The sequence below is a fragment of the Vespa crabro genome, chromosome 19 (genome assembly GCF_910589235.1).
Source record: "Vespa crabro chromosome 19, iyVesCrab1.2, whole genome shotgun sequence".
Classification (NCBI taxonomy): Eukaryota; Metazoa; Arthropoda; class Insecta; order Hymenoptera; family Vespidae; genus Vespa; species Vespa crabro.
The window spans coordinates 3,732,501-3,747,497 of record NC_060973.1 but is presented as its reverse complement, the minus strand read 5'-3'; the positions used below and the strand labels follow the sequence as shown (position 1 = coordinate 3,747,497).

Below are 14,997 nucleotides of genomic sequence, written 5' to 3'. Positions count from 1 at the left end.
AAATGTTAAAAATAATCAAAAAAAAAAAAAAAAAAAAAAAAAAAAAAAAAAAAAAAAAAAAGAAAAAAAAAATATAAGTAATTCTTTAAGTACTATTAATCTTCATTTGTAATCAACTTTAAATCGTAATCTACAATAACACATTGGAAATAATATATTTATTTTCAAAGTTATTCGTTCGTTACGAACGAAACGTATTTCAAAGCTAAAATTGTCTAAAAACTTTCAAGTCACACGAATCGAGGGAATAACGTGGAAATTCAAAGCGAATATATCGTTCGTCCTGGGATTAATTAACAGTCGAACTTCCACGTAAATGGTTTTCAACAATCAGCCTCAGGGCTCATTTACGTTTGAACGAAGGATAAGAGGATACACAGGGAATATCTTTGATGTGTCTATGTGTAGACGTGTGGGCGGATAGGATTTTGTTACGTGTGTATATGGACGGCAATAAACGCGATCAAATGATCGGGAAAAGAAATCAAGCCTATATAATTTTTTTCTCTTTCTTTTTTCTTTGTTTTTTTTTTTTTCTTTTTTCTTTTCAATGTAATTAAAATTATCTTTTTTTTTTTTTTTCGTTTTTCTTCTTCCATTTTAATTCCCAATTGCATAACAGGTACGCTCTGCGAGAGTTACATGTGAAAAATTAAGATGGTCGGACGTTGGGCGATGGGTGAGGAGTGGTGGAGGGGATGGTAGTAAAACAAAAAAAAAAAAAAAGAAAAAACATAGGAAAGAAAAAAAGGAAAAAGCGAAAGGAGAAAAAGCAAAACGTTGTAAGTTGTGACAGGACGAAGAGAAGAGATATGAGAGAAGTCGTCGAGCATCAAGGAAGGGACGGGAAATGAATTGGTCATAACAGTGTCAGCTCAATTTCCGTTTCGTACGCTTTTGTAGCTGCTTTACCGACCATACTACGTGATATGTATGATCTCTCTCTCTCTCTCTCTCTCTCTCTCTCTCTCTCTCTCTATCTATGCGTTTGTAGATGTGGTGGATGTGACGCATAGTACGGCTAACATTTCGTTTCGCGCGTCCTACAAAGCTTTCCTTTTCTTTTCTTTCCATTTCAGGAAGATATACGAAAGAAATGAAAAGGAAAAAAAAGAAAGGAAAAAAAAAAAAAAAGGAAAAAAAAAAAACAAAATTAAACAAAGACAGAAGGAAAGGAAAAGAAGGAAGACAAAAAGAATAAGCGAAGGGAACCAAAAAAAGAAAGAAAAAAACAAAAAAGAAAAAAAAGAAATAGAAATTGAATTATCTCATCGAATTTCCTTTTTCAATTTATATAATACAAACGAGACAGTTCGTAAATTCATTAGAGAAAGAAAGAAAGAAAGAAAGAAAGAAAGAATGAATGAATGAAAGAAAAGAAAAAAAAAAAAAAAAGAAAAAAAAATCAAAAATGAACTCATTAATGTAGGGATATGAATCTGTCAAGCCGTCACGTGACGACGTGAGCTTAACCATAATGAAATATTTCAAAAGTTAATATTTCATAAGCTGACTCGACGCGGCTGAATTGTTAAATTAATCTTTATTCACGGGATATTATGACAAGCGAGCGTGTCAATCTTTCAATTTTCTTTTTCTTTTTACTTTTTCTCCCCTTTCCTTTCCCTTTTTTTTTTCTTTCCTTTTTTTTCCTTCTTCTTTTTCCCCTTTTTTTTTGTTCTTTCCTTCTTTTTTTTTTTTTTTCATAATAAGAACGTTCATTCACAAGAGAAATAATCGTCGATCTTTCGTATTAAGATCCGTGGAACAATGAAAAGACAAGAGAGAAAGAGAGAGTTAAAGAGAGAGAGAGTTAGAGAGTGAAAGAGAGAGTTAGAGAGAGAGAGAGAGAGAGAGAGAGAGAGAGAGAGAGAGATAGAGAGAGCAATGGAAAGGGAAAGAAGGTCGATTGTTCGACAGAAAGAAAATTAATTACTTCGGGAAGTTACGAAATCGCATCGATCTTTCAACTTTGCCAAACTATTCTTAGTCTTAATTTTCATAAGCAGATTCGCGAGAGCATGCTGCGTTCGATCGAACAAATGAGTAATCGAAAAAGAGAAAAAGAATCTAAACTTTTAGAAAGAAATCTCAAAGAGAAACATTTGTATGTGTTTATGTGAGAAAGAGAGAGAGAGAGAGAGAGAGAGAGAGAGAGAGAGAGAGAGAAAGAAAGAGATGGATTGTCTGTAAAAAATAAGAACAAAAAATTATTTCTACTTTCTTCTTTCAATAATCATTCAACGATCATAATGATTTCGTTATATTTCGATATATATATATATATATATATATATATATATATATATATATACACTTAGATAAACATACATATGTATACCTAGCCATTTGCTTTGATGTAAGATATGGGAGGAAAAAAGGAAAATATAAGGTAAACTATTTGAAAACTGAGAAGAGATTACCAGAGACGAATGGAAATATGTCTATGTTCGATAATGCGATTAAAGTGAGAGAGGGAAAGAGAGAAAGAGAGAGAGAGAGAGAGAGAGAGAGAGGGTGAGGGAAGGTGGGAGGAAAGAGGTGGAGTAGGAGAAAGGGTGGAGACGATGATGGTAAAATAGAACGCGCGAGAGGGTGGTTATGGTAGAGGGGGAGAGTCTAGCGTTAAGAAGAAAATCTCCTCTCTTGGTAAAGGGAGGAAGAGCGAAATATTTCCGCAAGAATTTCCGCAAGACGAATGCTTGCGTGCCTCTAACGTTTTCACGTTTTTCACGGAGCTTACTATGGAAATTCAAAATCTGTCCTCACGATTTGCTCGCGTGCAAATCGTCTTACGTGATTTCGGTTTTACGATGGGAAAGAAAAAAGGAAAGGAGAAGAAGAAGAACTGAGGTAGAGCGGAGGACGAGAAGGAGGGCGGGGCGGGGGGGAGGGATTGGCGGCGGGGGAGGGGAGGGGGAGTAAGAGGAGAGAAAAAAGAAGAGGAAGTTGAAGAAGTTTTGAAGAAGTAGGTACTTCTTATACGAAATAAATTCTACCTTTTCTTTCCGTCTCTCTCTCTCTCTCTCTCTCTTTCTCTCCCTCTCTATCTTTCTCTTTCTCTTTCTCTCGTTGTCATTATTATTATCTACGAAAATAAAACTTATAATATGTGAGTTATCTCACTAACGAGTAAAATTTAGAAGCGATAAAGAAAAAGGAAAGAAGGAAAAAGAAAAAGAAAAAAAAAATAGAAAAAAAAGGGGGAATTAGAAATAAATTCAGACCTCGTTAAAACGACTTAAGATTTAATACATATACATACAGATATTAGATACGATTTAAATCGCATAAAAACTTCAAAGAGTCCAAGGAAGAGACTTGAATTGGTGGAACGATAAAACGTTATGAGATAAATTAGAAATGTTAAATTCCTTACTTTTGGGAAAGAGCTGTATGAGATCTTTCTCAAAATCATTGCTCCATAAAGAGAATAGAAATCCTATCGACTTTTCCATCTTTTCTCTCTCTTTCTTTCTTTCTCTGTCTCTCTCTCTCTCTCTCTCTTTCTCTCTCTCTCTCTCTCTCTCTGTTTCTCTATCTATCTATTTCTCTCTTTCTCTTTCTTTTTTTTTCCTAGGTTAACTAGAGAGATAGAAAGAAAGAGAGAGAGAGAGAGAGAGAGAGAGAGAGAGAGAATGTGTGTGTCCCAGATCAGAAGAGAAGCCTTAAAATCAAGTCACCTAACACGTCACGATCGAAGGATCACAATCTAATTAAAAGCACCTTATTGGACGTGGTCAGTCAATCGCAAAGAAAGAATCTTCACGGTGGGATAAGTTAAACCTCTCTTTTGGCACGCATTCGAGTCTATTTCCTTCTCTTTTTATCTTTTTGAGATTTTCCCTAGGGGATACTATCTCCCTTTCTCTTCTTTATCCATGCTTCAAGTTTTATTTTTATTTATTTTTTTCTTTCTTTCTTTCTTTCTTTCTTTCTTGAAGAGCAGGCACGTTCGAGGAAAGAGGAGAGGAGTCGCTTGTATAATTCATGGGACCGCTTGACGTTCGTGGTTGGTTTGGTCCACCTTACCCTATTCACCCTCACCCTCACCCTCATCCTCTCTCTTTCACCCTCTCCCTTTCTCTCTATCTCTCTCACCCCTCCCTCTCTCTCTCTGTCTTTCTCTGTCTCGATTTCTATGTACAGAGCCTTCTCTTAGCTTCTCCCACGTATCGAAGTCGGTTCTCTAACCCCAACAGCATCTCAATGCTGACCGACCACCAGATTAGCCCCAGGAAATTGCCAAACTTCTCTTCCGTAGAAAAGTCGATTCCAAAAGTCGTTCCTCACAAGCGGCCTTCCGTTAACCTTCTGCTGACTTTCTTTTCGTTTCTACGATTCTTTGAAGTCGCCATACTGTCGCTACACAACTACGAGCCCAATGTCTCTTATGATAAGGATCACTGATATCTCATATTTTTTCGTGTTCGTCACAATATCCATTTTGTTCCTTCTCATAATTACTTTGTTATTATTATTATTAAAAAAAAAAAAAAAAAAAAGAAAAAGAGAGAAAGAAAAAGAAAAAGAAAAAAAAAAGAGAAAAAAAACAGAATGTTAAAATGTTTTCGTATTAATAAGTTTTATTTTAAATACGTAAAAAACATTTGAACATGTTATAAATTGTAATAATGAGCTTGCCAATCATTAAAAATAATTATTATGAATCTAAAAGATTATTATTATTATTATTATTATTATTATTATTATTATTAATATTATTGTTTAGAAATTAATTTTACAAGATCTTTTGGAATTTCATTAATTCGTTTTAATCTTTCTTTTCTTCTAACTTCCTTGTCCCCGTTGTTACTTTGATAAATATTCTTTTTTTTTTTTTGCGAATCTTTATGATCACAATAAGTAAGCAAACTGATCATCATCATCAACAACAACAACAACAATAACTCTTAATTAATTATTAAGAACATCTTCCACATAGTTTATGTCTATAAGTAATTTTCTCTCTCCCACTTAAAATATCCCATTTTGCGGATAGCTAAACGTCTCGATTCGTGGAAGCATACTTGGTGCAATTGGAAAGATTTTAGCTAAATTAAAAAACGCTTTACGCCGTTCTATCTTTTCATCTCTTATTCTTTTCCCCCACCTCCCACCTCCCACTCCTCTTTTCTTTCCGGTAGCATACTTTTATTTACTCACGCTTCGTTGGCCCCAAAAGATCCTTTTTCTTTTTTTTTTCCTTATTTCTATCTTTTTCTTTATAATACACTATGTATATACATATATATATATATATATATATATATATATATATATATATGTATATATATATATACATTTAATGAGAAAACAAGAGTGAAAATATAATCTAGAGAATATTATTACTTAATAAAAAGGGATTTATCTTTTGGAAGTCGTTCAAAGTAGTTCGAATAATAAAAAAAAAAGTTTCGATTAAATTGTTAACTAACGAGATTTTTTTTTTTTTTATCTAACGTAGAATTTATCAAATTTGTTTAGATTGAAAATAAAATGATAAAAAAGAAAATCAAGACGGTATAATTAGAGAGGAACAAAGACGAAGAAGAAGAAGAGACCTAGAGAGAGAGAAAGAGAGTGTGTGTGTGTGTGAGAGTCTGAATAAATAATTAAATCGTGATGTCTTTTTATACAGGAATAAAAGAATACAAATGATTTATTTATTCTTTCATTACGAGAGAAGTATAATTTATTTTATGGAATTAAAAAACAATTTAACTAATTTTACAAATGGTCCTACGTTCGTTATTAACAATTCTCTAAGAACTAAATAATCTAAGAATTACTTACTCATTATGATTCTCCTCTCATGAAGTAGGAATAAGAGAAAGACGGAGTTTAGTCATCGAAAGAAAGAGAGAGAGAGAGCAAAAGAGACAGAAAGAGAAAAAGAGAGAGAGAGAGAGAGAGAGAGAAAGCAGTAGTATAAGATAAATAATTTATCGAATCCGTGCTGGAGGAATTCGTAAGACACTATGAAAGTACAAAAGTTGTTAGGAACCTTCGGGGTTTCTCTTTTAAAACTTTTCTTTATATGTGTAAGCGAAACAAGTTAGTATATTGTATGTATGTATTATATGTACCTTACCACGCATGACTCCTTTATATACATACATACATACATACATACATACATATATATGTATACACGCTTTATTTCAACAATACGGTGGTGGTTCATATCGAAATAAAAAGAGAAGAATAAAGAACGAACAATTTTTACAACCCCAAGAGAAAGTTCGAGTTAGTTTTATGGGTTTGAGGTGAGTTTGCCAAAGTCCGATCGATTAATAATTAAAATCATCGAAGAAACTTTACCTATACTATATCTTATACTTGTTATATTACTCTACGAAGGACAAGATCATTTAATTATGTATTTTGAATCTTACAATGTTTAATTAAGTTGCTACCTCTGGGTATAAGTTTTTCGATCGTTCGAAACAACACGAAATTTCTTTCTTTTGTGAGATCGGCTAGTTACATAATTAAAGAAGAGTCAAATTCGATTTAGCTATGGTACAGTAGAAAAAGAGAGAGAGAGAGAAGGGGAGGGAGAGGGGGAAAAGAGGAAGAGAGAAAGTAGAAGTACGTAGGAAAAGTTTACTCGCTCGCTCGCTGAAGATTTCATTAGCAAAATTTCCGAACGCAAATGGAAAGTCTTGCGGGACTTTGATCCACCATACTAAAGTTTCACTCCTCCTAAATTTCTAATCGTTGGATAATGTCGCGAGTGAGTTCGTGTTGTTGTTAAGAATCGATCGAAATTAAAGAGAGAGAGAGAGAGAGAGAGAGAGAGAGAGAGAGAGAGAAAACTTTTAGACTGTAAACGATTTGAAATATTATCTACTTTCAATAATTAACTTTCAGTTTCTCATATCATAAAGTTTGGTAACTTTGAATGAAATTATTTTATCACCGATTTTCAAATCGATCGACGTGAAAAAGATTTCATACTCGCGTTATTATTTCGCGACAAAAATTTATTATCAAAATCTTATTTTCGAAATCATATTTAATACCTTCAATATGAATTCGTTCACATTTTGATTATATATATGATGATTTATAACAATATTATTATTATTATTATTATTATTATTATTATTATTATTATTATTATTATTATGAATTAATATCAAAGAAAAAGAAAAAACCGATTAGATCGCGTTCTATTTAAATAAACAATTTATAATAAGAAAAATTTTCTCTGTCCTTCATCATGAAACTAATCGAAAAAAATCAATTGGATCATATTTTTTCACTTGGCAGAGAGAGAGAGAGAGAGAGAGAGAGAGAGAGAGAGAGAGAGAGAGAGGGAGAGAGAGAGAGAAAAAGATAGAAATATAGGGAAGGATCGAATTGGTCTCGCCTAATTAAGAAAGAGAAAGAAATACTGGGGATAAACGTTGACAGACCGAGCGCATAACGATGGACAATTAAATTCACGTCTTTACAGAGAGAAAGAGAGAATGAAAAAGAGAAAGAGGAAGAGGAAAAGGAAGAGGAAGAGGAAGAAGAAGAGGAAGAGGAAGAGGAAGAGGAAAAGGACATTGTGCATTATGTATAGGTAAGAAGCTCGTTCGTCGAGATGGCAAAAGCAATGGTTCGTTCGTTCGTTCATTTGAGAGAGAGATAGAGAGAGAGAGAGAGGGAGAGAGAGAGAGAGAGAGAGAGAGAGAAAGAGGACGTACAGCCGAATGAATACGATATTGTTGCTATCCATGGAACGCCCGCAAGTTTTGCTGCTTCTCCCCTCTTACCGTTCTTCTTCTTCTCTACCTCACCCCTTCTCGTCTAAAAGCCGCACATTGGCCGTGGTTTGACTCGACTATGGAATAAATTAGTTGCTCTCGAGCTTTTCCTTATGAAGGAGGAAAAGCAGTTGGTAGGAGGATGAGAAATGGAAAGAGATAGAAATATAGGAAGGAACGAGAGGAGGAGGAGGAGGTGGAGGCGGAGGAGAAGGAGGAAGAGGAGAACGACGACGAGGAAGGAAGGAAGGAAGAAAGGAAGGAAAGAGAGAAAGAGGTAGTAGGAAGAGAGAAATAGGAGAAAGACAGAGAGAAAGAAAAAAAAAAGGACGAAGGGTGGAACCGCATGGAATGGTTGGATATCAAGAAACAGGGGTACTTTGGCCCTTAGGCGGTCCTTAATAATAAATTCATATCTCTGCGACTCTTGCTTCCCTTTCTCTCTCTTTTTTCTCTTTCTTTTTCTATCTCTCTCTCTCTCTCTCTCTCTCTCTCTGGTCTTCATCGTCTTTCTTCTCGTTCTTACTTCGGTTCTACGAGGCACCCTTCGGGACCACGAAGGGGGATGGTTATCCCTCCTTTCCTCTCGAGCCCTTGCGACCGAGACTACAAATCTCTTTTTTATGTCGCTTAATAAAACTCGTCTGACATATCTCTGACTGCTACCACTTAATTTCGGCGGATACGTTCGTCTCTCTCTCTCTCTCTCTCTCTCTCTTTCTCTTTCTCTCCCTGCGTTTCCATTACCTTTGCACACACTCAAGAAATATCTTCATCCACTTCGTTTCTTTCATTGTTTTTCCTCGCTCGAATTCCGTTCCTATTTCGAACTCTCTTTCGTCGATCTATATTACTTAATAAATAATAATGTTTCGAAAAATATATATATATATATATTTTTTTTTTCTTTTATTTTTGGTTTTTCTTTTTCCTTTTTTTCTGTCTTTCTGTCTTTCTTTCTTTTTCTTTCTTTTTTCTTTTTCTTTTTTCTTCATCAGATTCCTCCACTGGTCAAAATTGCGAGCCCGTTCTTTTTGGAAATGAAGAGACAGAAAGAGAAAGAGAGGAAGAGAGAGAGAGAGAGAGAGAGAGAGAGAGAGAGAGAGAGGATTAAAAAGAGAAAGAAAAAGAAAATAAACGAACAAAGGGCAAAGCAGTCCGTTTACGCTACCCTTTTTACGTCGGGATAGCCTTTTATGCTAAACGGCCGCTTCATTTGAATGTCGCTAATGCGAAAAACCGATGCATGCTAATGGAGAATCCTCTCGTTTCTCTATCTCACCGTCTGTCTCTTTTTCTTTCTCTCTCTCTCTCTCTCTCTCTCTCTCTCTCTCTCTCTCTCTCTCTCTCTCTGTCTTTCTTTCTCTCGTATATAACTACGTTTAGTATGCACGCATGTTCGTACACACGTAGATATAGACTGTCGACGGTGAGCGGCCATTTATTCGTCAACCCTTTATGTCATATGCATACATTAGAATCGTAAAATCATACCTCTATCTAAATCCTCTCTCTCTCTCTCTCTCTCTCTCTCGGTCTGTCTCTCTGTGTCTCTCTTTCAGATATAATTAAACCAATGAAAGAGATCAATGGAATAGTATATTATTAATCAAACATCAGGCAATAACTCGTACAATGATTTTCAATATTGATAAATGAGTATAATACCAAATCTATTATCTGAATATTTTAATAACTATTATCGTATTTAATCTATAAACGATAAGATTTGAAATAATTCATAAAGTTATATCACGATTTTGCGAGATTTAAAAATGAAAGGAATATTAGATCTAGTCAATTAGAAACTATCAAATGACGTGTTTCAATTTACGTATCTCGCCGATATTCCGATATATTTTCAATCGTTTTTAATTTACGAAAAGAGAGAGGAAAAAGAAAAAAGAGAAAAGAGAGAAGAAACAGAAAAAGAGATGGACGAATTTGAAAAAAAAAAAGAAAAAAACAAAAAGAAAAAAAAGAAAAATCGAACGAGGATTGAAGAGAGTTACACGCCTGTTGAAAAAAAAAAGAAAAGAAAAAAAAAAGAAAGAGAAACAAAGAAAAAAAAATATTACGATGAAAAAGAAAACGAGAAGAAGAAGAAGAAAAAATAAAAGAAAGAAAAAAAAAAGAGAGAAAGAAAAACAAAGAAGAAAATATAAGAGAAAGAGACATTGATAATATTTAGAAACGTATATTTGATGAAGATATACATACTAAAAGTCGATTAATCGAAGGAACCCGTTTTGGCGAATAGTAACGTTAAGCCCTTTAACTCAGCTAATTAAGGAGGGTAAGAGGAACTAACTTAGCAAGCTCACGTTCAATAAGAAAGATGGAATGAGTAAGGTCTCTCGCGATACATACGTACCTAACCATAAACGTACCTACGGACGCGTTTATAAGAAAGTGGTTAAACCGCTCGCGGGCTTGGAAGGGAAATTACGTGACTAGCCGAGATGCCGGCGTCTCTGTCGACTTCGTAAACAGCCACCTCCCTCCCGTCGTAGAGTGCAACTACGTTAGGGATGGCCGCGTGCGGCCTCCGGCCTTAAGTTTACCGTAGATACAGAGGCGAACCAACCACGACGATCCGTCATTAACTTGGCAAATTCCGCTCTTTACGGATGATTTAAGAGCGAATAAACAAAGTGACACTTACTGTACAGCCGAATGACGCCGTCGGTATTGCCCCGTGGATTTTTCGCTACGCACTTGTAAGCACCGTAATCCTCCATCTGCAAAACAAAACAAAAGAGAGAAAGAGAGAAAAATAAAATGGATGACAAAGAAATGAAAGAGAAAGAGAAGTAGGGAGCGAGGGAGAGAGAGAGGGAGGTAAATAGCGATGGCGGGGGGGGGGGGGGGGGAAGAAGAGAAGAGAAATGATAATAATTCCAGTTCTCTTATTCTTTTTTTTTTCTTTTTTCTTTATTCTTTTTTTTTCTTCGTTCCATCGATCTTTCGACGATCGGTGTACTATTTTAACGATGCACAATTGAATAATTGATAAATACAATTAGAAGAAGATATTGTATTCTTTGGGTATGCATTAAAAAAAAAAAAAAAAAAAAAATAAATAAATAAATAAAAAAAGAACTATATAATTAGCTTTTGTGATTATCTCGTACCGGTCGATGGATGTTGTTGGTATAATTAATAATACGATTATTAACGAATTGTTTCGAATTAAATTGATATGATCGATTTAAAAATTAACAAGGCATTGTAACGTTGTTAAAGATTTATTATCAGCTTGTGTATATGCATATGTACGTATATACGTGTGTGTATATATACATATATATTATTTTCTTTTTTTTTTTTTATTATTTAATTAAATTTATCTATATTGGCATTACGTATAGTTATTTACCGGAATAATAATTATTTCGAATAGAAATTGTAGAAATAAATTGTTTAAATCATTTATTCTCGATTAATATGTTCGCGTATTCACGTTTTCGATATATCCGTTAGAAAGCGGCAAATAATCGACCGAACGAAGTTTTCGTCGGAGCCATGGCTAGTTTTCGCGTATCACCTGTTGACTCAACGTTGAGCAAAGTGTTCGATCGGATTTCACTCGGCGAACTAGGAGAGGAGAACCGCCTATCTATCCTTTATCAAATTCGGGTTTGCACACGCATAAGCGTATACGCACATATACGCATACACAGTTTACACGATATTATTAATTTAATTATAACAAATGCATCGTCCGCTGAGCCATATTATCTATTGAATATCCACTCTAATCCACCACCTTCCACCTCTCCTATCTCGCCAAATGGAAAGACGTAATACCGTTAAATGTAAAATAGTTTTAATTCGTATAAAATTATATCATGCGTGATAAAACATTCGTAAATTAGTTACATCTATTTAAGTCAAAAATTTTAATGAATGAAAAATGATATTAATCTTTAAAAATTATTAAATATATGATTTATGAAGAATAAATTGATCGGACAATTTTCAATAGTATCTCGCGAACACGTCTAATATAAAAAGTATATCAATAGAATTATCCTTAAAGGAAAAATAAAGGAAAGGCAAGAAAAAGAAAAAAAAAGATAATAAAAGAAGAAAACAAAAAGTCTCTTATCGAGATTACTTTATTCGATAGAATTATATTAAATCGTATAATAGGATTTCGAATTGAGAGTGAATATGTAAAAATGAAAAAAAAAAAAAAATGTAAAAATTTTTTAATCCGATCATTCTTGAAACGTATTTAATTCTTTTTTTCCTTTTCTTTTTATTTCTTTCTTTTCTCTCTCTTTTTTTTTTTTTGTTGGTTCTAAATTCTTACAATCTTTCGGCGATACATTTATCGAACACATTGACATATATAATTCATATATGATTATAATTTATGATTGTTTAATGATTACCTGAATGTCATAAATTTCGAGGGTCATATGGGTCTTATAAGATGGCACCTCAGGGGTAGAAACGACCTTGTATTTGCCGCTATCGTGAATCATGTGCTTGTCCTCTCTGGTCCAATAATTTAAAGAAGTCGGATGAGCTTCGGTATAGCATTCCAACTTGACGGAGTAACCTAAGGGCGCGCCAACCAATTGGTGCGGTATTGAGAGCATAGGGGGAACTGCAACAGAGAAGTGATTGATTGGCTCATAAATGTTCCAATTACTAGGAATACACGATGGGCCTACGATCGATATCTAACAATTTCTCCTCCCTCATGATACCTTCAAATCCCGAGTCGACCAATACGAGACACAGAAGTATAAAATAAAACTTCGAAAATCGAGAAGTATACCAACAATATATATTATATATATATATATATATATATATATATATATATATATATATATATGTGCATCGTAAAAAAGTTTATACCTAAATCATTTTATTATGGGGATAAAGAATTTATTTCTTACACGTATATTATAAACGAAAGAAGAATGAGATAAATTTTTTCTTTTTTATTAGATATAATTAAGATAAAATTTATTCAATAATTGTTATTAAATTTCTTTAATTAGTTGAACATAAACACGTTTATATATTTATATATTAACTGTATGAATGAGATGATTATTATAATTAATTAATGAAAGAAAGGTAAAGAAAGGATTAAATTTATTTTTTATTTCATATATTTGTTTTGCCTGTTTCGTTTCCTTTCTTTTTTTCCTCTTGCTTTTTTTTCTTTTTTCTTTTCTTTTTTTTCTTTTTTTTTTTTTCATCCAATTTTTTCTTCCTTTTTATTTTGAAAATTCGATGAGCCAGAAACGCCGTTACTTTTCATTCAGACGACGAGGAACGACGATGACGACGATCGTTATTTATAAGACCTCTATCTCTCTCTATCTCTCTCCATCTCCCTCTCTCTCTCTCTCTCTCTCTCTCTCTCTCTCTTTCTGTCTGTCTCTCTCTGTTTCTCTCTGTCTCTCTCGTATCGTTACCACGAGCACAAAATGTCAGAGCTCGCGTTACCAACGCGAAAGTTTTGCATGCTAGCCGATGAAAGCGATTAATCTTTATGAGAGAGAGAGAGGCGGCTTCGTTTACGGAGAACGTGACATGAGAACGATGGGCGTTAACGATCGTTCTTTATTCTTTTTCTCTCTCTCTCTCTCTCTCTTTTTTCTATTTTGTTACTTGATATTTAATCGTATTTTACATGTTTTGCTATTGTTAAATTGGATCATTAATCGATCAATTCGATATAAAAATAATATTATTCGATGAAGAAGAAATTCTTTTGAATGATTTAAAAATTATAAAAAGAAAAAATAATAATAATAATAATAATAATATTAATAAGAATATTAAAGGTGAATCAATTTATTTTTGTTTTGTTCATTTATTTCTTTTTTCTTTTTCTTTTTTTCTTTATTTTTTTTTAATTTCATTAAAAAAAAATGTATCATTATATTCATAAACATAGATAATGCAAAAGATAAGATTACATCGAAATATCTTAGTATTATCAATTGATTAAATATTAAATAAAAAAAAAAAATAAGGATCGTTAAAGAAATTTATAAGAATCGAATGATTATTTCGAGATATTTCTATATATATTAATTTAGGATTAATTAAACGAATTAAAATCAGGATATTAATTAAACCAAATGAATGGATTATAATATGAGTTTATCGAATGAAATTTCGATGAAAGTTTTGATCGAAATAAGTTGCGTATAAAAGTCGAAGAACTTTTCTGATGCTAACTTCTATATTTATAATACGAACACATGTGTCTGTCTCTCTGTGTGTGTGCGTGTATATATATATATATATATATATATATATATATATATATTGGTTCTTCTATAAAAAGTAATCTCATTTCGATGGGAAAGAAGCCTCGCCGTAAACCTCATGGCACTTGCGATAATGTCTGCTCGTGTGGTAGCTGTGCTTTAATTTAAGTTAAACCTTGCTAAGAATATACCAAACCCAGCTGTCTCCTTTCTTGCTTAGCTGCCTTCTTTGCGTGTCTGTGTATATCTGTTGTATATATGTATAGGAGAAAAAAAGAGATAGAGAGAGAGAGAGAGAGAGAGAGAGAGAGAGAGAGAGAGAGAGAGAGAGAGAGAGAGTTGTAGTTTACACGAGTAAACTTTGAAGACTCAAACTTTCCCTGTGCAAACCACAAACAAAAGATTTAAAGTAGAATCGATAAAAATCAACTCGAAACTCGATTGGAGAATCCTAGTGAACAATATAAGTATACATATAGAGGACACGCGTACAGGCGCGCGCGCGTGCATATATACGATACGCCCGTTCAAATAATAATTATCTCTTTTTTTTTGTGTTTCAAATGAGAAATAAATAAATAAAAAAAAAAAAAAAAGAAAAAAAAAGAAGAGAAAGATTGTACCGATAAAAAAATAAAAATCATTAGTCGATCTTGATATATTTTCTGATAAGTAACATAGACTTAACAATTTTCCATATCGATTTAATTAATTATTTCGATTAAACTCAGACTGTATATAATAAATTGCAATGAAACGTATAAATATATATATATATATATATATATTCGTTATTCTAACGTTTTATTTTATTCACGTTACGTGGAATAATCAGCCATAGATATTATAATAGATGGCATTCGAAATCATTGTTCTTTAAATTAAAATTGAATATCGTATTTAATAAAATTTTTCCATAGTAAAAGAAAGTTTCGTATTAAAACATATTTCAGGTTGAAATTCGAAGCTCTTACTCACTGATTCTTATC

General features: G+C 33.1%; 1 protein-coding gene across 5 annotated transcripts in view; it reads right to left on the bottom strand.

The window, feature by feature from the left end:
- LOC124430655 (lachesin-like) overlaps positions 1-14,997 on the bottom strand; it is a 272,933-nt gene that overhangs the window by 35,015 nt on the left and 222,921 nt on the right. For all 5 annotated transcript variants that reach the window (XM_046977563.1, XM_046977560.1, XM_046977562.1 and 2 more), the window contains 2 exons: positions 12,161-12,378; positions 10,426-10,501 (listed from right to left, as the gene is read on the bottom strand). In XM_046977563.1, the coding sequence (XP_046833519.1) occupies positions 10,426-10,501; positions 12,161-12,378 (294 nt within the window). The remainder of the gene's footprint in view (positions 1-10,425; positions 10,502-12,160; positions 12,379-14,997) is intronic.